The following is a 24,437-nucleotide window of genomic DNA, read 5'->3' as shown; positions in this document are numbered from 1 at the left end:
TTCTCTGCTATGACATGAAGACAGATTCTCTGCTGACATGAAGCCTGATTCTCTGCCATGAGACCTCTCTCCAATTGATATTGGTTAATTTTTTTTATTTTTTTATTTTTATTCATTTCCCTATCCACATTTGTTTGCAGGGGATTTACCTACATGTTGCTGCCTTTTGCAGCCCTCTAGCTCTTTCCTGGGCTGTTTTACAGCCTTTTTAGTGCCGAAAAGTTCGGGTCCCGATTGACTTCAATGGGGTTCGGGTTCGGGACGAAGTTCGGGTCGGGTTCGGATCCCGAACCCGAACATTTCCGGGAAGTTCGGCCGAACTTCTCGAACCCGAACATCCAGGTATTCGCTCAACTCTATATACTAGTCTTCCGCCTTAAATACATTTTGCTATTGGAATCAATTCCCAATTTAATAGCTGTTTCAAGCAAGTTGTCCGATTAATCTAAGAGAGGTTCACACAACTCGTTCATTCACAATATATCGGAGCCTCAAAACCTGGTCATCTTGGCTGTTTGTATCACTGTCCCGATCACGAGGTCTAATACAGCCAATAGAGGGTTACACATCCCTTTCATTCATGAAAATCACATACTCAGGTCAATCCCATTCATTATTTAGGTCACATGTTCTTCTCTAACCAATTGAAAATTCCCCACTCTTACTGCTACGCTTGGAGCCAAGTGGACACATTGCTAATTATCACACAGATTACTAAGGGACTACTGTCATTTTGGAGCACTTCCACCATATCGAACATGTCTTGAGGTCAAACTCAATGTTCAGTCCCTGTGGTTGCAGTGTATCCAGTTTATAAATCCACTCCACTTCACAGCGATTTATTCTAGCAATTGGATCTCCTCCCCGCCACTTTCATTTAATTCTATTTCGGTGAACATTAGTCCATTGGGGTCTTTCGCATGAACTTTTTTAAAATGTAAGGGGACACTATGTGTTTCCAAGCCTTTCTTGATATTACGGATATGCTCCTGAACCCTTGTTTTTAATTTCCTCATTGTTCATCCCACATCAGGGGCGTAGCTAGAAATGCATGGGCCCCATAGCAAAAAAAATTAATGCCCCCCCCCCCCCCCATCTATCGGGCCTCCCACCACCCCTTCCAGAGCTCCCACCCAAACACCTATCCTAGTTCTCCCACTGCTCAATGGGGACGGAGCAGCGGTCCAGCGAAATAGCGGCAGGACGGATCCGACAGGCTGAACAGCCTCCCGGATCCGTCCTGCCACAACTGTAAAAGTACCCTTAGTCTGTCATATAAGGGGGGGGGGGGGGGAAGAAACACCAGAACTAGAGTGTGCCCCCCAAAAAAAGGAAGGGGCGCCCTCCTTATTTCTGCTGGCATCTCTTTTTAACTTCAGATCATCAGACCGGTCCTCTGCTCAGTGCTCCTGCCTCCTCCTCACATATAGAATAAAATTCACACATCTTTAACACCTGCTGTGACTCTAAAAGTAAGTGAATCACTTAAAGTGAATTTAAGAAAGTGAGAAAGAAGTGAGAACCAATTTTCTGAGATACTTGATCTAAATTCTGAAGTTAGAAAGAGCTGCCTGCAGAGTGGGGCCCCCAAGAGAAGCAAGGGGCTCCCTCCTTATCATTGCAGGTCTGCAGGCAGCTCTTTTTAAGAATTTACAGCACACACACCCCTGTAGTGTCCACCATCAGACAGGGGAGGGAAGAAACCCCAGAACTAGAGTGTCAGTGTTGGGGGGCACACTCTAGTTCTGGGGTTTCTTACCTCCCCTGTCTGATGGTGGACACTGCAGGTGTGTGTGCTGTAAATTTGTAATTAGTGAGAGTCTGATAATCTGAATTCTGAAGTTAAAAAGAGCTGCCTGCAGACCTGCAATGATAAGGAGGGAGCCCCTTGCTTCTCTTGGGGGCCCCACTCTGCACTCTCAGAAAATTGGTTCTCACTTCTTTCTCACTTTCTTAAATTCACTTTAAGTGAATCACTTACTTTTTTAGAGTCACAGCAGGCACAGACTGGAGACCAGTGAGGAGGAGGCAGGAGCACCGAGCAGAGGACCGGTCCAGACATCCAGTACAGCGCAGGCAGGCGTAGCAGTACGAGACTGAGGTTCCTCTCTCTCACTCTGAGCTGCTCAGACTGGTTTCGGGCAGTGACAGTCAGAGAGCGCGAATCTGACTGGCGCCAGTGCGGCCGGTGGGACCACTCCCTCCCTAGTCCCTCCACACTCCACTCCAGGTAGTACACCCCCGGCCCGGCCCCCTCCACCGCCTGAGTCCGCCTCCTCCCTCTAGTTACTTGGATCATTCATTACAATTTCCTGCGCTGCGGCGCTGGTGCCTGGCTCCACTTCCGTCCATCAGGTACGCCCCCGTCCTGGCCACCTCCACCGCCGCCTACCTCATCTGCTGCTCGTGTGGCCGTGCGCCCCGCCTGCTCCAGTCCTGACTGACTCCTTCTCCCCAGCCAGGCCCGAGCGCGGACCGCCTGCGCCCCACCCACTACACTAGTCAAGTGTAGTGGGCGGGCGGTCCGCGGCTCGGGCCTGGCTGCCTGTGTGTAGTGTCACCGTGTGTGTGTGTTAATAAAAAAATAAAAAAAACAGAAGGCGGTCCAGACGGGCCCCCAGTGGCGTAGGGCCCCATAGCCACTGCTATGGTTGCTATGGCGATCCCTACGCCACTGTCCCACATATTGGAGTCAGCTGATTTATAGAAAAGGGCTATTCAAAAGAGAAATTAGCCGTGTGTAGTAAAAGTATAGAAGAATGTGAAAAAATGGTGGCTAAAAAAGAGGAACAATATGAATGCGGGGTTTATGAAAAATGCCCATAAAAATAATTGGGCCGTATTAAAATATGACCCAATATTGGGGAAGGTGATTCCAGATCAACCAGATATAATATACTAAAAAGCACCTACGGAGCCACATAGTGCACAGCCACATCCCCATGAAAACTGAAAATAAGAAAAAGAGTAAATTCACATGGTGCGGTTTTTACCCCCCATGTGAAATTAGAAAAAAAGAAAATAGAAAAATCAGTGTACAGACAATCCAGTCCAGACCTAAATAATGAATGGGATCGACCCATGTGATTTTCATGAATGAAAGGGATGTGTAACCCTCTATTGGCTGTATTAGACCTCGTGATCGGGACAGTGATACAAACAGCCAAGATGACCGGGTTTTGAGGCTCCGATATATTGTGAATGAACGAGTTGTCTGAACCTCTCTTACTATCTACATGACCTTTGGCATTCACAGAGGGATTGACTGGAAAGCAAAGTGATTCCTCTGGAGTATCGATGTTTTCATATATCTGAATGCATTGATGGCTTTACCTTAGGAAGGATACCTTCTGGATACCTGGAGTCCTACACTAAGATTTATTGACTGACTGTGTGAATTAAACCCACTTCACTTTGGGACCTGCAGCGCAATTGACAGGCAACGTAACTGAGACATTTGCTATTTCTGCAGGAGAACCAAGGACATCAATCGAAATGACTTTAGAAATCCCATCTCTAGGACGCCCCTTCTCTCTCGGGATGTTGTACGATTGTTATGAAGAGAAACTTATTCCAGGTAACTCCATAAGCAAAATGATATCTTGTCTCAAACGGGTTGTGTCATCTCAGACAATGGGGTCATATCGCTAGGATATGCCCCATTGTCTGATAGCTGCGGGTCCCACCTCTGGAACCTGCACCTATTTCTAAAACAAAGCCTAACATGAGGCCGGCAAAGTGGTGGCCGGCGTTGCCGGGTTTGGCCACCAACAAGCCTTCCTATTGGCCCACCAGAATCCCCATAGAAATGAATGGGAGCGCACAGTGCTTGCACGACCACCACTCCCATTAATATCTATTGGGCCGATGGAAATATCCGAGCCAGCGAGGTGGTGACAGACAGCAATTGCTGTACAATCGGGAGCCTCCACAGACATAAAGTTTAAGGCCTCTTGCACACAAACGTTTTTTTTTCCGTTTACATTCAGTTTTTTGCGTTCCGTATACGGACCGTATACAGAACCATTCATTTCAATGGATCTGCAAAAAAACAGAAGGTACTCCGTATGCCTTCCGTTTCCGTATTTCCGTTTTTCCATTCCGTTCAAAGATAGAACATGTTCTATTATTGTCCGCATAATGGACAAGGATAGTACTGTTCTATCAGGGGCCAGCTGTTCCGTTCTGCAAAAAAACGGAAGGCACATGGACGTCATCCGTATTTTTTGTGGAACGCAAAATACTGAGAAAAGCCATACGGTCGTGTGCAAAAGGCCTAAGGGAAAGATCTGTTCCTGTTCTGTGTTTAGAGCTGCACCTGGCTTTGGCTCAAAATCACTGATGGAAATCACTGACTGAACACTGACGTGTGAATAAGGCCTCATGCACACGACCGTTGTGTGCATCCGTGTCCGTTGTTCTGTTTTCCGTGATTTTCTGTGGACCTATTGACTTTCAATGGGTCCGTTGAAAACTCGGAAAATGCACCGTTTGTCATCCGCGTCCGTGATCCGTGTTTCCTGTCCGTCAAAAAAATAAGACCTGTCCTATTTTTTTGACGGAAATGCGCCGCACAGACCTTTCACTTACCAGTAGGAGGAGCGACCGGCCGGTCACAGACAGCGCTAGTAAGTATAATGCTTCTAAAATTGGTAAGTAACCATGGAAGCCAGGACTGCAGTAGCATCCTGGTTGCCATGGTAACCGATCGGAGCCCCAGCGATTAAACTGGGATTCCGATCAGAACTCTCCGCTGCCACCAATTATGGGGGGGGGGGGGATTTTAATTAGGGAAGGGGAAGGGGAGGCCGCACTGGCCACCAATGAATTTAATACTTGGGAGGGAGGGGGGCCGCACTGGCCACCAATGAATTTAAAACTGGGGAGGGAGGGGGGTCTGCCCCCTGCTGCCTGGCAGCACCTGATCTCTTACAGGGGGCTATGATAAGCACAATTAACCCCTCAGGTGTGGCACCCCCCCTCCCTCCCCAGTTTTAAATTCATTGGTGGCCAGTGCGGCCCCCCTCCCTCCCCAGTATTAAATTCATTGGTGGCCAGTGTGGCACCTGAGGGGTTAATTGTGCGGATCACAGCCCCCTGTAAGAGATCGGGTGCTGCCAGGCAGCAGGGGGCAGTTATTACACAGTTCTCAGTATATTCTAACTTGAAGCGTCCCCATCACTATGGGAACGCCTCTGTGTTAGAATATACTGTTGGATCAGAGTTTTCACGATCTGTCATAGAATGTGTCATAGAATGTGTCGGCAGATAAGAACCATTTGGCCCATCTAGTCTGCCCAATATATCTGAATCCTATGAATAGTCCCTGGCCCTATCTTATATGAAGGATGGCCTTATGCCTATCCCATGCATGCTTAAACCCCTTCACTGTATTTGCAGCTACCACTTCTGCAGGAAGGCTATTCCATGCATCCACTACTCTCTCAGTAAAGTAATACTTCCTTATATTACTTTTAAACCTTTGCCCCTCTAATTTAAAACTGTGTCCTCTTGTGGTAGTTTTTCTTCTTATAAATATGCTCTCCTCCTTTACCGAGTTGATTCCCTTTATGTATTTAAAAGTTTCTATCATATCCCCTCTGTCTCTTCTTTCTTCCAAGCTATACATATTAAGGTCCTTTAACCTTTCCTGGTAAGTTTTATCCTGCAATCCATGTACTAGTTTAGTAGCTCTTCTCTGAACTCTCTCTAGAGTATCTATATCCTTCTGGAGATATGGCCTCCAGTACTGCGCACAATACTCCAAGTGAGGTCTCACCAGTGTTCTGTACAGAGGCATAAGCACTTCACTCTTTCTACTGCTTATACCTCTCCCTATACATCCAAGCATTCTGCTGGCATTTCGTGCTGCTCTATTACATTGTCTTCCCACCTTTAAGTCTTCTGAAATAATTACTCCTAAATCCCTTTCCTCAAAATCCGATGGTATATTCTAACATAGAGGCATTCCCATGGTGATGGGGACACTTCAAGTGAAAATATACCATCGGATTGGAGAAAACTCCGATAGGGACTCCTGACTTTACATTGAAAGTCAATGGGGGACGGATCCGTTTGCAATTGCACCATATTGTGTCAACGTCAAACGGATCCGTCCCCATTGACTTGCATTGTAAGTCAGGACGGATCCGTTTGGCTCCGCACGGCCAGGCGGACACCAAACTTTCCTGAGGTGATCCTCCAAAAATCACGGAAGACACACGGAAGAATAAATGGACACGGATCACGGACCAACGGAACCCTGTTTGGCGGACCGTGAAAAAATACTGTCGTGTGCATGAGGCCTTAGCATAAGACACAAGCACTTTTTAGTAAGATTTATTTCTTCCTAAATACAGTAAATATTTCATGATAATAATGATCGATACATTAGTTTAATAAGTTACCACCACATAATAAGGTGATTTATAGATTTCGCACCCTTTTGGATTTGTCACTTACAGATTTTTTTTAGCATGCTAACATTTCCATTGTCTAATGGAGTTTTTTGTACATTATAAATATTTGTGATTATTGGATCATTTTTAATCTGAGAACTATATTGTAATAAGATGGGATGGACGTTACAGCTATTGATACTATGTTTCGAGCCACCTTTACCGGGCATTTTTAATTTCTTTGTACATATGATGAATAAAAATTAGGGTTGAGTGAACTCGTGGAAGTTCAGGTTTGCCGGGTTCGGACGAACTTCAGGTAAAAATTCGGGTTCGGGAGCCGAACTTGACCCCGAACCCGGACCCGAACTTCACTTGATTATATTTCGTTATAACCATGTTATTAAGACAGAATGCTAAATAAAATTGCCATTGAGGTCCTGCTGAATGAAGATAGAAGAGGATACCGGCTGCGCGATCAAGTGGACGAGGTGAGGTTTTTTAAAATTATTTTTAACCCCTCAATGGCAATTTTATTTAGCATTCTGTCTTAATAACATGGTTATAACGGAAAAAAATAAAATCACCCGAACACTGAACTCAAACCCGAACTTCAGTGAAAAAGTCCGGGCTTGGGTACCCGAACTCGCAAAGTTCGGTACGAACCTGAACTTTGCAGTTTGGGTTCGTCAACCCTAATAAAAATCTCTTCTGCAGGAGAATATTTTTCATTATTACACTGTTTGGCCTTAGGCATTATTTACAGCGTTAAATCTCAGGTTATGACTGTTTTAATTCCAAGGCAAAGTCCAACATCAATAATACCTTGCAAATAGGTTGAATACCTTACACTTCCCCAGATTGCATCCAGTGCACAATGCACCAAGCGGTGCACTTTCTTCAGGGGGACATAAAACCTTTTCATGCCAAAGAACTTGTTTTTGAACAATGTTGACAATGTGACAATGGACGGTGAGACGTTTGTCACGATGCGCTCTGTGCATGGTTCCAGGAGGCGGGGACGGCCAAGGCGCGCTCGCATCATCAGCGTGCTCGGCGTCACCCGTTTCCGTGGCAACCACACGGGGGCTGAGTGTCGAGCTGATCACTCGGCGCTCGGCTGTATTGGAACTCAGGAGTCATGTGACACTGGCAACGTCACATGAGTCCACTAGCGCCCTATTTTTTTTTTATCAACTATGTTTTTATTGACAAAAGTATCCATCAAGTCAACAGAAAAATGATAAAGGAGTTCGCAGACTCCAATACAACAGTGTCAGACATTAACAATATAGCATAGGCAAAGGGACAATTTTTTGTCTCTGACAAAACTGGCACTTATACTGACTAATGTAAGTACTGAGTAATATGTGCAACAACAGAACAGTAGAAACCAAATACTCTGCGGATTATTAGTAATCGGTTAAAGTGCTACATGACTGGGATTTGGTGTAGAAGAACTTCAAAAGTGGGGGATAAATAAAGACTACAGTGAAAGAAAGATGAGGGACGGGGGGGAGGGAAAGGGGGGGTCTTGCCATGAAATTGTCTCATAACGTACAAGATTAGCTTCCGCACTTATTACTTATTCCACGTGCAGTAGGAGGATGATAACCATGGAGCCCAGACTAGGAGGTAATTGTGGTGAGATCTGGATGATCTGCTGCACATCTCTTCGAATCTACATATTTGTCCTACCTTCTCCAACCATTGATCAATCGTGGGAGGAGAGGTATCTAACCATCTCAGGGGGATCAGGGACCTGGCCGCCATCAACAGATGGGTTGTTAAATTTGAGGAAGGTGGTCTATAACTTTCCGAGATACAATCTAAAAGGGCTATAGAAGGAGTTAAAGTCAAGTGTTTATTTCTGAATTCATTTATTACTCGCTCCACTTCACTCCAAAAGGGTCTAATCATAGAGCAAGACCACCATATATGGGTGAGTGAGCCAATCTGTGTCTTGCACCTCCAGCATAAATTTGTGGGCGTCAAACCGTGTGTATAAAGGAATTCAGGAGTCTTATACCATCTTGAGATAACTTTATACTGAGTCTCTTGCAACCGAACACACCTGGAGTAACCATGTGAGTTTTGAAGTATATGGTTTTTATCTGCATTCGAGAGCGTGATGTTTAATTCCTTCTCCCAAGAGGCGATGAACCCTGGAACGCCAGTGTCCATGGCCTCTCTGCATATGCGCAATAGTTTTGACAACTTTCTCTTACGGCTTTCAGACCTGGATATAGATAGCTCAAAATTTGTCTTTTCCCTGAATGGGAAGAAACTACCAATAAACTCTTTGCAACAGCTATTGAAATGAGCAATGTGTAAGAATGTGAGTGAAAAGTTTGGTAGGTATTCCTTTAGATTCGCTAGGTCAGGAACCACGAACCACTCCGCCCGCAAGGAACTCCCCAACCGACACATGACTTAAATGTTCCCACATTGGCTCGAAGGATGGTGAGTCTTTCCCTACAACCACAGGTATCAGGCTTGCCGGAAGTAATGGTGATGGGGAAGGGGCTAGATGTGGAGCAAGTGAGTTCCAGGTTTGTGAAGACCCTCTAATCAGCAAGTCAGCTTCAGATTTGTTATTCCGGTTGCGGTGTTTAGGGGGGATCCATAGGTCTTTGAGTGAGTGCCCTTTCAGAGTGTCTGACAACTCTGCTTTGTTTGGATTGTAATCCTGAGGGAAGGCCAGGGTCAACCATCGACCCAGTTGTATAGCTTTATATGTGGTCTGGACATCAGGCAGTCCAAGTCCACCTCTGTCCTTAGTTTTGATTAATAGCGAGTGAGCTAAACGCGGCTTCTTTAGTTTCCACAGGTATCTCGAGAAGGTAGTTTTCACAGCCTTGAAAAAGGACTGCGGGAGAGCAATTGGGAGCATCTGTAGCTTATAGGTTATCTTGGGGATTACGTACGTTTGTATGACGTTTTTCCTTCCTATCCATGAAATTAGAGGTATGTCATATTCTGCCAAGGTTGATTTTATTTCCTCTAGTAGGGGCTTAAAATTGGTGTCATATAATTTAGATAACTTGGGTTGGATATGAACCCCTAGGTATTTAATAGTGGACGTAGCCCATGCGAACGGAGCGCTATTTTTGAGTAGATCTACACGTCGTTTGTCAAGCGTTATGATTAAGATCTCAGATTTTTACACATTAACCTTGAAGTTTGAGGCATCACTGAAGCTATCAAATATCTGCACTAACTCCGGGAGACCCTTCGAGGGGTCAGATAGGAGAAAGAGTAGGTCGTCCGCGAATGCTAACATCTTAAGCTCACCTTTGAGTGTAGGAATTCCATTGATGTTGGGGTTTTGTCTTACGCTTTGTAACATAGCCTCCATTGCCATTATGAAAAGTGAAGGGGACAGTGGGCACCCTTGGCATGTGCCATTAGTGATTAAGAAGGGGGCAGAAAGGTGTTCGTTTACTATTATGGAAACCGATGGTTGGGAGTACAAAGTAAATATCGCTTCCAAGAAAGGGATTGGGAAACCCACCTTGAGAAGGACGGATTTCAGGAACGCCCAGCTCACTGTCATGCCCCACTCTGACGATGTGCGGAAGTCGGCCAGGATAGCAGCATGAGTTTAGTATTTGTTTTGGTGCCGTGCTGGATCCGCCTCTCATCAGGTGCACTGGGTGGAGTCATTAGTTTAAATGGCCTCCAGCTAAGTGCTCTGAGCGGATTATACTGATCATTTTGGTCTAGGAAGTTTGGAGGGAAGGTTGGCTGTCAGTTCCTGCTCTCAGAAGATAAGTGTCATTTCTAGTTTGATTGTTTGTGTCATCTATCCCATCCAGGTTCTGTGCGAGCAGGCTGCTCCTCTCTCCCCACTTCACCATCTCAGGGAGTTCAGGGTTTTGTCAGTCCAGGCTGGAGGATACAGCACACCTACCTTCAAGGTCTGCCTGTGGGCTGAGCAGTGCAGGGAAAGAGGTCAGGGAGAAACTAGGAGGTGACCCTTCCCCTGTCTCTCGTCCAGAGCCTGGTTGGTGTGTTATCTTTTATACTGAGTGCACGTCCGTCGTGACATTATAATCCGCCATACTGTGACTGCCATTTCTCAGCGTTTATGTGATGGCGTCAATTGATGCACTGGTTGACCGCATGCAGGGTTTGTCTCTGGAGGTTGCGGATCTGCGTAGTTCGGTCACACAGTGTCAGAGGGTGCTGGCTTCAGGTACAGGTCAAATTGTTGGGGAGCCTAAAGTCGCTCTTCCTGAGAAATTTGCAGGGGGTACTGATGATTTTTTCAGTTTCAAAGAGTCATGTAATTTGTACTTTCGATTGTGCCCATTTTCATCAGGTAATGAGGATCAGAGGGTGGGTATCATCATGTCTTTGCTTAAAGGGGACGCGCAATCCTGGGCTTTTTCTCTGCCGCCCGGTTCTCTGGCCCTCCGGTCGGTGGAGGAATTTTTTAAAGCTCTGGGATTGATTTATGATGACCCAGATCGAGTTTCGATGGCAGAATCAAAATTACGTAACTTACTACAGGGTAAACACACTGCTGAGGTTTACTGCACAGAGTTTAGGAGGTGGGCTACTGAGTCGGGGTGGAACGACCCCGCGTTACGTAGTCAGTTTTGTCAGGGGTTATCTGAAAGGTTGAAAGATGCTCTGGCTTTTCATGAATACCCAGATACTTTGGAGATTGCAATGTCTTTGGCTATACGTTTGGATAGACGTATCGGAGAGAGGTGTAAGGGTCCCTCCGTGCAGGGGATTCCTCCTGCGTGTGGTTTTGTTTCACCAGCTGCCCAGGGTGATATTGCTTGTTACTCTGGGGTAGGGGAGGAACCCATGCAGTTAGGTCAGATATCTTGCCATTCGGATAGTAGAAACTTTCGAAAAGTGCACAATCTATGTTTCTATTGTGGGAAGAGGGGTCATTTTGTTTTTTCTTGTCCTTATGTTGAGCCACAGGGGGAAGAGATAAAGAAAAAAGAAAAAAAACTCCCCTCACACTTGGTAGTATGAATGGTGTGGTGGAGCAGACTGGTATGCAAGTTCCCTGCAGTTCTCATTTTCTCCTTTCAGCAATGGTGGCGCTAGAGTCTAGAAATGTGTTTGTTGATGTTTTTCTTGATTGTGGTGCTGGGGTAAATTTAATTGACTTTCTGTTTCTTCAGGGTCTGGGACTGAGTACTTGCACGTTAGAGAACGAGATTCGTGTTTTTGCTATTGATTCTTCCCCTCTTTCTCAAGGGAGCCTTATTCACGTTGTTCATGGTATTCATTTAAGGGTGGGTGATTCTCATGCTGAGATTATTTCTTGTTTCGTCATGAAGGATTTGCCAGCTCCAATAGTTTTGGGGTTGCCATGGTTGTCTAGACATAACCCAATTATAGACTGGCAAGCGAGACAAATCATTGGTTGGAGCAAGTTTTGTTCGGATAATTGTCTTGTCACATCTATTTCTGAAGTGTCCATTGCGGCCTTGCCTCAGTATCTCTCGGATTTTTCGGACGTCTTTTCGGAAGGTGGGGCTCAGGAATTGCCCCCTCATCGTGACTATGATTGTCCAGTGAATCTCATTCCGGGGTCTAAGTTGCCTAAGTCTCGGCTCTACAACCTCTCTCAACCCGAGAGAGAGGTCATGCGAAAGTATGTCGCCGAGAGTTTGGCAAAGGGTCATATTAGACCATCTAAGTCTCCAGTGGCTGTAGGTTTGTTCTTCGTGAAGAAGAAAGATGGATCACTGAGACCATGTTTGGATTTCCAGGAGCTGAACCGTATTACAGTCCGGGATCCATATCCCCTGACTTTGATCTCTGATCTTTTTGATCAGATTGTTGGAGCCAAGGTGTTCTCCAAGTTGGATTTGAGAGGAGCATACAATCTGATCAGGATCAAGGAGGGGGATGAGTGGAAAACGGCCTTCAATACACACGAGGGTCATTTTGAGAACCTGGTAATGCCTTTTGGGTTGACGAATGCGCCAGCGGTATTTCAGCGATTCGTCAATAATATTTTTCATCACTTGGTGGGGAGGTTCGTAGTAGTCTACCTAGATGACATTTAAATTTATTCTCCTGATCTGAAGACCCATCAGGATCATGTGAGACAGGTTTTGACCATCCTTCGGGAGAATAAGTTATATGCAAAATTGGAGAAATGTTTGTTTGCGGTGCAAGAGCTTCCATTCTTGGGATACATGCTTTCTGATTCCGGTTTTCGTATGGACCCTGAAAAGGTCCGAGCGGTTCTGGAGTGGGACCGACCAGAGAATCAGAAAGCTTTGATGAGGTTTTTGGGGTTTACGAATTATTATAGAAAATGTATTTCAAATTATTCCACGCTAGTCAAACCTCTTACTGATATGACCAAGAAGGGCGCTGATGTCTCTGTCTGGTCGGGTGAGGCATTGCAGGCCTTTTCGGCTATTAAGGAGCATTTTGCGTCTGCTCCCATTCTGGTGCAGCCAGATGTATCTCAGCCATTCGTGGTCGAGGTTGATGCATCAGAGGTGGGGGTTGGGGCGGTGCTTTCGCAGGGTCCTTCTCCTGGCAAGTGGGCCCCGTGTGCCTTCTTCTCCAGGAAGCTCTCGGTCACCTAGAGGAATTATGATGTTGGAGATAGGGAGTTGTTGGCAATCAAGTTGGCCTTTGAAGAATGGCGTCACTGGTTAGAGGGGGCGTCTCATCCCGTTACTGTGTATACAGACCATAAGAATTTGGCTTACCTGCAATCTGCCAAGCGTCTGAACCCTAGACAGGCCAGATGGTCATTGTTTTTTACCAGGTTCAATTTCGTGGTTACCTTTCGCCCAAGGGTCAAGAACGTCAAGGCAGATGCCTTGTCTCGCAGCTTCCCTGGGGGAGGTGATTCAGAAGATCCAGCTCCGATTTTGGTGGATGAAGTGGTGGTCTCCGCTCTGTACCCGGAATTAGAGATGGAGGTATTGGGAGCTCAGGAGGGGGCTCCTGGTTCGTGTCCCCCAGGGAGGTTGTTTGTTCCTGAGGGCCTACGATACAAGGTGTTCAAGGAACATCACGATACTGTTCTCGCTGGACATCCTGGTGGTAAGTCCACCTGTGATCTGGTGTCCCGGAGGTTCTGGTGGCCAGGGTTGCGTAAGAGTATTGAGAATTACGTGACAGCTTGTGAAACCTGCGCTCGGTCAAAGGTTGCTCATACTCGACCGCCTGGTTCACTTCTTCCATTGTCTATTCCATCTCGTCCTTGGACGCATTTGTCCATGGACTTTATTACGGACCTGCCGAGTTCCTCCGGGAGAACAGTGATTTTGGTGGTAGTCGACCGTTTCAGTAAAATGGCTCACTTTATACCACTAACAAGTCTGCCTAACGCTAAGACTCTTGCGCAGATTTTTGTGGATAATATTGTGAAATTGCACGGTATTCCTTCGGATGTGGTCTCTGATAGGGGCACGCAGTTTGTCTCCAGGTTTTGGAGGGCGTTCTGCTCTCGACTTGGCATTCAACTTTCTTTCTCGTCGGCTTTTCATCCACAGTCGAATGGTCAGACGGAGCGTACCAATCAAAACCTGGAGACCTACTTGAGGTGCTTTGTGGCTGAGAATCAGGAGGACTGGTCCTCATTCTTGTCCTTAGCAGAATTTGCATTGAATAACCGTAGGCAGGAGTCCACGGGTAAGTCGCCATTTTTTGGCGCATACGGTTTCCATCCTCAGTTTGGTACCTTTTCTGGGTCTGGTTCCTCCGGGATGCCAGAGGAGGAGAGATTCTCTTCTGCCTTGTCCTCTATTTGGCGGAGGATTCAAGGGAATTTGGAGAGGATGGGTGAGAGGTATAAATGAATGGCTGACAGGAGACGTGTGACTGGTCCGGACCTGTGTGTAGGTGATCTGGTGTGGTTGTCCACTAAGAATATCAAGTTGAGAGTGCCTTCTTGGAAACTGGGGCCTAGATTTGTTGGTCCGTATAAAATTTCTGCGGTGATCAATCCTGTGGCATTTCGACTGGATCTGCCGCAGACTTGGAGGATCCATGATGTCTTCCACAAGTCTTTACTAAAAAAATATGTCAAACCGGTGGTACCATCACCATTGCCTCCTCCTCCTGTTCTAGTCGAGGGAAACTTGGAGTTCGAGATCTCCAGGATTCTCGACTCGAGAGTTCTGCGGGGTTCCCTCCAGTACCTGGTGCACTGGAGGGGATACGGTCCTGAGGAGAGGATGTGGGTCCCGGCGTCGGACGTCAACGCCAGCCGACTGGTGAGGGCCTTTTATAGGTCCCATCCGGATAAGGTTGGTCCAGGGTGTCCGGAGGTCACCCGTAGAAGGGGGGGTACTGTCATGCTCCACTCTGACGATGTGCAGAGGTTGACCAGGATAGCAGCACGAGTTTAGTATTTGTTTTGGTGCCGTGCTGGATCCGCCTCTCATCAGGTGCACTGGGTGGAGTCATTAGTTTAAATGGCCTCCAGCTAAGTGCTCTGAGCGGATTATACTGATCATTTTGGTCTGGGAAGTTTGGAGGGAAGGTTGGCTGTCAGTTCCTGCTCTCAGAAGATAAGTGTCATTTCTAGTTTGATTGTTTGTGTCATCTATCCCATCCAGGTTCTGTGCGAGCAGGCTGCTCCTCTCTCCCCACTTCACCATCTCAGGGAGTTCAGGGTTTTGTCAGTCCAGGCTGGAGGACACAGCACACCTACCTTCAAGGTCTGCCTGTGGGCTGAGCAGTGCAGGGAAAGAGGTCAGGGAGAAACTAGGAGGTGACCCTTCCCCTGTCTCTCGTCCAGAGCCTGGTTGGTGTGTTATCTTTTATACTGAGTGCACATCCGTCGTGACACTCACCCTATCAAACGCCTTCTCGGCATCCACTCCAAGAAGAACCATCGGGACATTCAACAGGTCGGCATGTTGTATTGCTGTAAGAAGTTTAGCAGTGTTAGCCCTGCCCTCCCTGCCAGGGACAAATCCCGACTGCTCCTCCCCGATCAGATGCGGAAGAAGCACTTTAATCCGAATTGAGAGGAGTTTTGCCCACATTTTGATATCTAGGTTGAGGAGTGAGATAGGCCTATAGCTTCCGCACTCCACAGGGTTCTTACCCTCCTTAGCAATAAGCGTGATATGTGCCTCTTGCGACTGCTTGGAAAGGGGTTGCCCTCTCAACAGGGATTCACATAATTTGGTGAGCTGGGGTATCAAAATTGCATTGAACTTTTTGTAATAAAGCAAAGGCAGACCATCAGGTCCGGGGCTCTTACCCGGGGGGAAGGATGAAACAACCGATCGGACCTCCTCCTCAGTTACTGGAGCTAGAAGGGAACCAGCCATTGCCTGGTCTAGTCCTGGCATGTTCAAGTTCTTCAGGAAGCTATCAATTAACTCTTGCTTCGAGGGGGTCGCGTCTGGGGGAGACTCCTTTTCTAAATTGTATAAGGCCAAGTAATATTGACGGAACGCCTCTGCCATCTCTAGGGGGGATGAGGTCATTGACCCTGAGGTATTCTTAATTCCATGAATGTGTTGTTTCGCTCTTTCCTTTTTTAGGAGGGAGGACATAAGTTTCCCACCTTTATTCCCATGTGCATACAACTTATACCTATAGTGAAGGTAAGCCTTTGCTGACTTATTCTGAAGGGCCGAAATAAGTTTTTCTCTCAGTGTTTTTAGTTCAGATTGGGTACTAAGTAATCTGGTACGTTTGTGTTCCTTCTCTAGCTCTGCTATCTGATTTAACAAAGTGTCTACTTCTTTTTGCCTATCTTTTTTCAGTTTTGAGCCCCAGGAGATAAAGATACCCCTTATGAAAGCTTTGTGGGCTTCCCATACAAACGGTATGGAAGGGCCTGAGTCAATGTTGTGTCTAAATGGGATTCAACATCTACCGAGGCAGCAGCGTTCTCTAGAATACATTCATTGAGTCTCCATCGGCACATTTTTTTCGGGAGATCTGTTAAGTCGAGGGACAAATGCACTGGAGCATGATCTGAGATGGAGATAACCGAGATACCTGTGGTTGTAATACACGGAAGAAGCAAATTATGTACCAGTAAATAATCAAGTCGCTGGTGAGAGTTGTGCACCTGTGAGAAGAAGGAGTAGTCACGGGCGGAGGGGTTCCAGGTACGCCAGGCATCTACAAGAGAGAGATCAGACAATTTAGAGCGTAATTTAGCCAGAGCTGTCGTGGAGATAGACGATCTGTTAGTAGAGGAATCTAGCAAAGGGTTGAGCAGTGTATTGAGATCTCCAACTAGAATGATTGGTCCTTCTGCAAAGAGCTGAAGTGCATCTAGCGCCTTCAGCAGCCAGGGTACTTTGTCCTGGTTGGGAGCATATATCTTTGATAATGTGATTTTCGTTGTGTAGATCTGAGCCCTTAAAAATAGTAGACTGCCTTCAGAGTCAGTGTACTGACCTGTAATCTTCAACGGCAAAGATTTGTGTATAGCAATTGACACGCCTTTGGAGGCGGAGGAGGGGTGACATGAGTGAAACCAACTATTGAACAATTTCGTAGGCAGTTTGGGTATTTTAATCTGCTTAAAATGTGTCTCCTGCAAGAAGACTATAGAGGCCTTCAATTTCTTAGCAATATCTAGGACATGGTAACGCTTATTAGGAGTATTTAGTCCTCTAACGTTAAAGGAAACTATTCCCAGACCACTCATGATCTTTCAGCACCGGATTCCCCTGAGATGGTAGACAATGTCATCAAGGGCGTGATTAGACTTTGTAAGGGGGGGGGGGGGGGATCAGTGATCTGTCACTACAGGTGCTCCGGGTTTTTACAGGAGTATCCAAATTTGTAGCTTCCCACAACGTACCACAAAAACACCCAATGAGGTGATGGGCGAATGGGGGAGGGGGATGAAGGGAGGTACAAGGGAAGGTGATGTAAGGAGAGGAAAACGAAAAAAAAAGGTTTACAAAGAGAGGACAGAAAATGAGAGTTAGCAATCAGCTAACTGTAGATTGACCTAGGGAGGTCAGATAGGAGCTGCGTATATCGTTTACGGGTGTATTTACATAGTAACATAGTAGTACATAAGGCCGAAAAAAGACATTTGTCCATCCAGTTCGGCCTGTCATCCTACAAGTTGATCCAGAGGAAGGCAAAAAAACCCTGTGAGGTAGAAGCCAATTTTCCTCACTTTAGGGGAATAAAAAATTCCTTCCCGACTCCAATCAGGCAATCAGAATATCTCCCTGGATCAACGACCCCTCTCTAGCAGATATAGCCTGTAATATTATTACGCTCCAGAAATACATCCAGGCCCCTCTTGAATTCCTTTATTGTACTCACCATCACCACCTCCTCAGGCAGAGAGCTCCATAGTCTCACTGCTCTTACCGTAAAGAATCCTCTTCTATGTTTGTGTACAAACCTTCTTTCCTCCAGACGCAGAGGATGTCCCCTCGTCACAGTCACAGTCCTGGGGATAAATAGATGATGGGAGAGATCTCTGTACTGACCCCTGATATATTTATACATAGTAATTAGATCTCCCCTCAGTCGTCTTTTTTCTAACGTGAATAACCCTAATTTTGATAATCTTTCAGGGTACTGTAGTTGCCCCATTCCAGTTATTACTTTAGTTGCCCTCCTTTGGACCCTCTCCAGCTCTGCTATGTCTGCCTTGTTTACAGGAGCCCAGAACTGTACACAGTACTCCATGTGTGGTCTGACCAGTGATTTGTAAAGTAGTAAGAATATGTTCTCATCACGGGCATCTATGCCCCTTTTGATGCAACCCATTATCTTATTGGCCTTGGCAGCAGCTGCCTGACACTGGTTTTTGCAGCTTAGTTTGCTGTTTATTAAAATTCCTAGATCCTTTTCCATGTCAGTGTTACCGAGTGTTTTACCATTTAGTATGTATGGGTGACTTGCATTATTCCTTCCCATGTGCATAACTTTACATTTGTCAGTGTTAAACCTCATCTGCCACTTATCTGCCCAAGCCTCCAGTCTATCCAGATCCCTCTGTAGTAGTATACTGTCCTCTGTAGTATATATATACAGTATACTGACCTCTGTAGTATATATATACAGTGTACTGTCCTCTGTAGTATATATACAGTATACTGTCCTCTGTAGTATATATACAGTATACTGTCCTCTTCAGTGTTAATTACTTTACACAGTTTAGTGTCATCTGCGAAAATTGATATTTTACTATGCAAGCCTTCTACAAGATCATTAATAAATATATTGAAGAGAATAGGGCCCAATACTGACCCCTGAGGTACCCCACTAGTGACAGTGACCCAATCTGAGTGTGTACCGTTAATAACCACCCTCTGTTTTCTATCACTCAGCCAGTTACTTACCCACATACAGACGTTTTCTCCGAGTCCGAGCATTCTCATTTTATATACTAACCTTTTATGTGGTACAGTGTCAAATGCTTTGGAGAAGTCCAGATACACGACATCCATTGATTCGCCGCTGTCAAGTCTAGTACTTACCTCCTCATAGAAACTGATTAAATTAGTTTGACATGACCGATCCCTCACGAAGCCATGCTGATATGGCGTTATTTGCTTATTTCCGTTAAGATGCTCTAAGATAGCATCTCTCAGAAAACCTTCAAACAGTTTACCCACAACAGATGTTAAACTTACCGGCCTATAGTTTCCAGGCTCTGTTTTTGGACCCTTTTTGAATATTGGCACCACATTTGCCATGCGCCAATCCTGTGGGACATTCCCTGTGAGTACAGAGTCCGCAAATATCAGAAATAAGGGTCTGGCTATGACATTACTTCATTCCCTTAGGATACGGGGGTGTATGCCATCCGGTCCTGGCGATTTGTCTATTTTGATATTTTTAAGTCGCTGTTGTACTTCTTCCTGGGTCAGACAGGACACTTTTAATGGCGAATTTATTTCAGCATTCAGCATTTCATCTGACAGTTTATTTTCCTCAGTGAATACATTGGAGAAAAAAATATTTAATAGCTTTGCTTTCTCCTCGTCGCTCTCTGCGACTCCCACCTCATTACTCTTTAAAGGGCCGACACCTTCAGATTTATACTTTTTAACATTTATATAATTGAAGAACATTTTAGGGTTAGTTTTACTCTCTTTGGCAATTAATCTCTCGGTCTCTAGTTTGGCCGCTTTTATTTGTTTTTTACATGTTCTGTTTTTTTCCTTATAGTTTTTCAGTGCTTCCGTGCTACCCTCCTGTTTTAGTGTTTTATATGCTTTCTTTTTGTCATTTATTGCTTTCTTTACAGTTCTGTTTATCCACATTGGTTTCTTTTTGTTCCTTAACCTTTTATTCCCATACGGTATGTACCTCTCACAATGAGATTTTAGGATGTTTTTAAAGATATCCCATTTTGTGGCTGTATTTTTATTTTTGAGGACTTTGTCCCAGTTAGTTTGGCCTATGGCCTCTCTTAGTTGGCTAAATTTAGCTTTTTTGAAGTTTGGTATTTTTGTTCCTCCCTGTAGAAACGCTCTTTTGAATGATAATTGGAAGGTTATTACTTTATGGTCACTATTTCCCAGGTGTCCCCCAACCTGCACGTCTGTTGTTCTGTCAGGTCTATTGGTTAATATTAAGTCCAGTATGGCCGTCCCTCTAGTCGGGTCCTGAACCAGTTGGGAGAGATAATTGTCTTTGGTTATTGCCAAGAATCTGTTTCCTTTATGAGATATACAAGTTTCAGTTTCCCAGTCTATATCTGGGTAGTTGAAGTCCCCCATAATAACCACCTCATTATGATTTGCCGCCTTGTCTATCTCGTTTAGTAGTAGATTTTCTGTGGACTCTGGTATATTAGGTGGTTTATAGTAGACTCCTATTAGTAATTTATTGTTGTTTTTAGCTCCATGTATCTCTACCCATAGTGACTCCACATGTTCGTGTCCCTCACTTATATCTTCACGGAGTGTGGGCTTTAGACAAGACTTTACATAAAGGCAGACCCCTCCACCTCTCCGGTTTTGACGATCCTTTCTGAACAGACTGTAACCTTGTACATTAACTGCCCAGTCATAGCTATCATCCAGCCATGTCTCAGTTATTCCCACTGTCATAGCTATCCTCCAGCCATGTCTCAGTTATTCCCACTATGTCATAGTCCTCCTCACACATCACTAATTCCAGTTCACCAGTTTTATTAGTCAGGCTTCTGGCATTAGTATACATACATATGAGAGGTTTATGTATATTTTTTACCCTACACCTTTCCTTCTGAACTGTTCTTGTCCCTCCTTCCATTCCTCCCCCAGTCCCACTACCTTGCCCCCGGTCTCTATCTGCACTATCTTCCCCTTCTATAGTGTAATTACCCTCCCCCCCAGTCCCTAGTTTAAACACTCCTCCAACCTTCTAGCCATCTTCTTCCCCAACACAGCTGCCCCTTCCCCATTGAGGTGCAGCCCGTCCCTACGATAGAGCCTGTAGCCGACAGAGAAGTCGGCCCAGTTCTCCAGGAACCCAAACCCCTCCATCCTACACCAGTTCTTGAGCCACTTGTTAATTTCCCTAATCTCCCGCTGCCTTTCTTGTGTGGCCCGTGGTACCGGTAGTATTTCGGAAAATACTACCTTTGAGGTCCTTGCCCTAAGCTTTTGCCCTAAATCCCTGAAATCATTTTTAAGGACTCTCCACCTACCCCTAACTTTGTCATTGGTTCCGATATGGACCATGACCGCTGGATCTTCTCCAGCCCCTCCCAGTAATCTGTCAACCCGATCCGCGATATGTCGAACTCTAGCGCCAGGAAGACAGCACACTGTTCGGCGATCACGGTCTTTGTGACAGATTTCCCTATCTGTTCCCCTAATAATTGAGTCTCCCACTACCAGCACCTGTCTGGCCTGCCCTGCTCTCCTGGTCCCCTGCTTACCGGAGCTGACATTCCCCTGACTGGCAGAGGAAGTGTCCGGCTGCGACAGTGCCGTCCCTGGACTGATATCCCCCTCATCTGCCAAACGTGCAAACTTGTTGGGGTGTGTCAGATCAGGGCTAGCCTCCCTGGCACTCTTCCCTCTACCCCGCTTTCTAACTATTACCCAGCTAGCTACCTCACTTTCCTCAGCCTCCTCTCTGTCACCCTCTCCCTCATCTACCCCAAAGAGTGCTTGCTCGGTGAGAAGCAAACTTTTTTGCAGATTGTCAATGCCTCTCAGTGTTGCAACTTGCCCAGTTAGAGACTCGATTAGCGATTCCAAACGGGTAATTTGCTCACATCTTGAACAAAGAAATTCACCCTGGAACGGCTGTTCCAGGACTGCATACATCATGCAAGATGTGCACTGGACTGCGCTGTCAATTGTGCAACACATACTAAATGGGGATTACACCACAAAAATGAGGGGGGGGTCGGTCAAATTTAATTGATGTGCCTTGACCTGTGGCACACACTCATATAGCGCTCCATCTAGGGGTAAAATCCCTATAAAATGGGGTCAGTACCATATATGGCTTAATGAGAGAGGGGATATCTTAAAAGTTTAAGTAACACTTCTGGCAATCACTTATAGACTACTCTTGCTCCACATGTCAATCTATCTGATCCTAGTGGACAGGTGGACACATTGCCCCTAAATTAACATTTATTTGTCAATTAACTAATATAGCTGGGCTATAATTTAAGGGAGCTCATCAGTCAAAGCCTACCCATTCATACCAAACACTGAAGAATATTTCTGCACATTTAACGTGACAATCAATTACACACAGAAAAGTGTCTAACAATAAAACCTCTGTTGTGTTTCCGCTAGAGATCATCAGGGCCCTTATTGTAGGGCGGCTGGTGAAATTCAGCGTGGGGGTAATACCCATAAGTAGAGAGAGGCAGTTTTATGGGATACATAAAGGTAAGCCTACTCAGTAAACATTTCTGGAGCGGATTCTACCGCTCGACAACCAATCAACAACAATGAGAGAAACAGCAACAGTTAATAATTAATAAGCATGTATCTACCAGGAGCCACTCACTGTAGGATATTGCCTGTCAACATATTAGAGCCATATGCTCCACCCAAGGTGATTTACAGCAGGGTAAAGAGGGTGGGTGGGGTGGGGGGGTGAAGACAAGGTTAAAGTTGCATTTCAACCTATCGTTTGTAATCAGGTATCTGACAGGAGCCACGTACTAAAGGATATTGCTTGCCAACTTAAAGATCCATATGCTCCACCTAATATGATCCACACTAGGGTAAAGAAAGCGGGTGGGAGGGAGGGGGGGGGAGGTGAAGACAAGGTAAAAATTGCATTTCAGCATATCATTTGTAATACTGTACGTGATCCAGCACTGTAAGGGTGAGTGGCTTTGTGCCTTCCTTAGGCAACCCGTAGGTTAAGCGCCATCCAGGGAACACTTTAGTCCACTTCTTGGGTATCTTCTTGAGTGTTCATCACAAGAGTGGAAAAAGAGAGAGAGGAACGTCTCATTGTCGCTCTTTTCAACGATGTGGTGCAAATGTAGCTCCTCTGTAAGGCTTGGATCTCTGGGGCTTAGGACGTGTCACGGTGATCCACTCTTCTCTGGCTGGTAAGGGGGGTAAGGCCGCCACATCCATTTCAAGCGACCAAGAAGGTATGTCGATCGGGTCCATCTCCAGCTTCTGACAAGCTTCTTCAAGATCCGAGGGAGTCTTTATAATAATGCGCTTATTATCTTTGAGGATCGACAATCCAAAAGGAAATAACCAGGAGTACTGCAAGTCTCTTCCTCTAAGTTGGTCTAGCAGCGGTTTTAGTATTCTGCGTTTCCGCAGTGTGGACGGTGCTATGTCCTGGTAAAGAGCAACCTCCGCTTCTCTATAGTATATTGGAGCTTGTTCCCTTGCACTTTGTAGTATAAGTGCAGTGTCCACATAAGACAGCAATCCACAGATAACATCTCTGGGTGCTGCCTCATTCTGTCTGGGCTTAGGACGGAGAGATCTATGTATGCGCTCAATAATAATTTTGTCTGCGCGTTCTTGGCCTAGCAGGCCAGCGAATATTTCCAGTGCCACCTTGGGGAGAGCGTCCCTTGCCCAGGATTCAGGTAGCCCTTTGAATCTTATATTTCTCCTGCGGCTTCTGTTCTCCTGATCTTCTATCAGGGTGAGGGCAGTATTTACATGTACCTCTAGCTGATTCGATCTGGCAGCCAGGGTCTCTGCATGAGAGGTGAGGCTGAGGCATTTATTTTCCAAGGCCTCTGTACGGGTGCCTATGGCTTGGAGATCCGCTTTAATATCAGCGAGATCATCTCTCACCGGCTGAAGTGCCTGTCGCAGTGTCTCTTTCAAAACCGCTGCTGTGAGTACCTGTTCTCTGTTCAAGTCCTCATCGTCACTTGAGGCTCTCTCATCTTCCCGCTCTGGCTGCGAGTTGGCGTCCTGCGCCATCTTGGAGGGAGACGCGGGGATAGGCTTGTGGCGTTTTTCAAAGAAATCAGCAACATCCACCTGATTTACAGCTGGTTTACCAGGAGCTCTGCTTTCTTCCTGCTGATATCGTCCGACTTTGCCCATTTTTAAGCGAAAAATAAGGTATTCCAGGCTATATGAGTATGTGTAAGGCGGGAGAGCTCAGACTCACGCAGCCATTCCAGTCCGCCGTGAGGCTCCGCCCCTCCACTAGCGCCCTATTTTAACAGGCAATCTGCTGGCCACAGATTTCTTGTTATTGAGGTCCTTCCTGCGATATTTCTTACCCGGTTTGTTGGTCCTGCTTGTCTTCTGATTACCCGTCCATCTCATCCCTTGGTCTTGGCGTTTCCCCCTGGTTCTGACTTCGGCTTCGCCTGACGATCCTCCGCTTGTTCCTTTGGTACCGTGCTGCTCTCTTGGTTTCTGACTTCTCTGTTGCATGTATTGTCTGTCTCCCCTGCACTTATCCTAGCTGAGGGTTTGTCGACCAGTTGTCCCTTGTCACTAGGACTTGCGAGGCAAGTAGGCAGGGACAGGGGCAGGGGTTGAGCTCAGTGGTCACTTCCCCACCCCCTGTATGTGTGACAGAATAACAGGCCCAAATTACCACTGTTACCATGAATCCTTTGGTTACCCTGACGGAGCATGTTTCTAATTTGACTCAGATGGTTCAGGAATTGGAGGAGAAACTCCA

General features: G+C 46.0%; 1 protein-coding gene across 1 annotated transcript in view; it reads left to right on the top strand.

Annotated features, from left to right (window-relative positions):
* Nucleotides 1-24,437, top strand: part of LOC121002630 (neoverrucotoxin subunit alpha-like) — a 56,562-nt gene that overhangs the window by 17,973 nt on the left and 14,152 nt on the right. Inside the window, exon 3 of the mRNA XM_040434069.1 lies at nt 3,473-3,577. Within this exon, the coding sequence (XP_040290003.1) occupies nt 3,496-3,577 (82 nt within the window). The 5' untranslated portion in view covers nt 3,473-3,495. The remainder of the gene's footprint in view (nt 1-3,472; nt 3,578-24,437) is intronic.

The sequence above is a fragment of the Bufo bufo genome, chromosome 5, assembly GCF_905171765.1.
Source record: "Bufo bufo chromosome 5, aBufBuf1.1, whole genome shotgun sequence".
Classification (NCBI taxonomy): Eukaryota; Metazoa; Chordata; class Amphibia; order Anura; family Bufonidae; genus Bufo; species Bufo bufo.
Note: the sequence above shows the minus strand (reverse complement) of the source record. Positions and strands in the feature narration are given on the sequence as shown.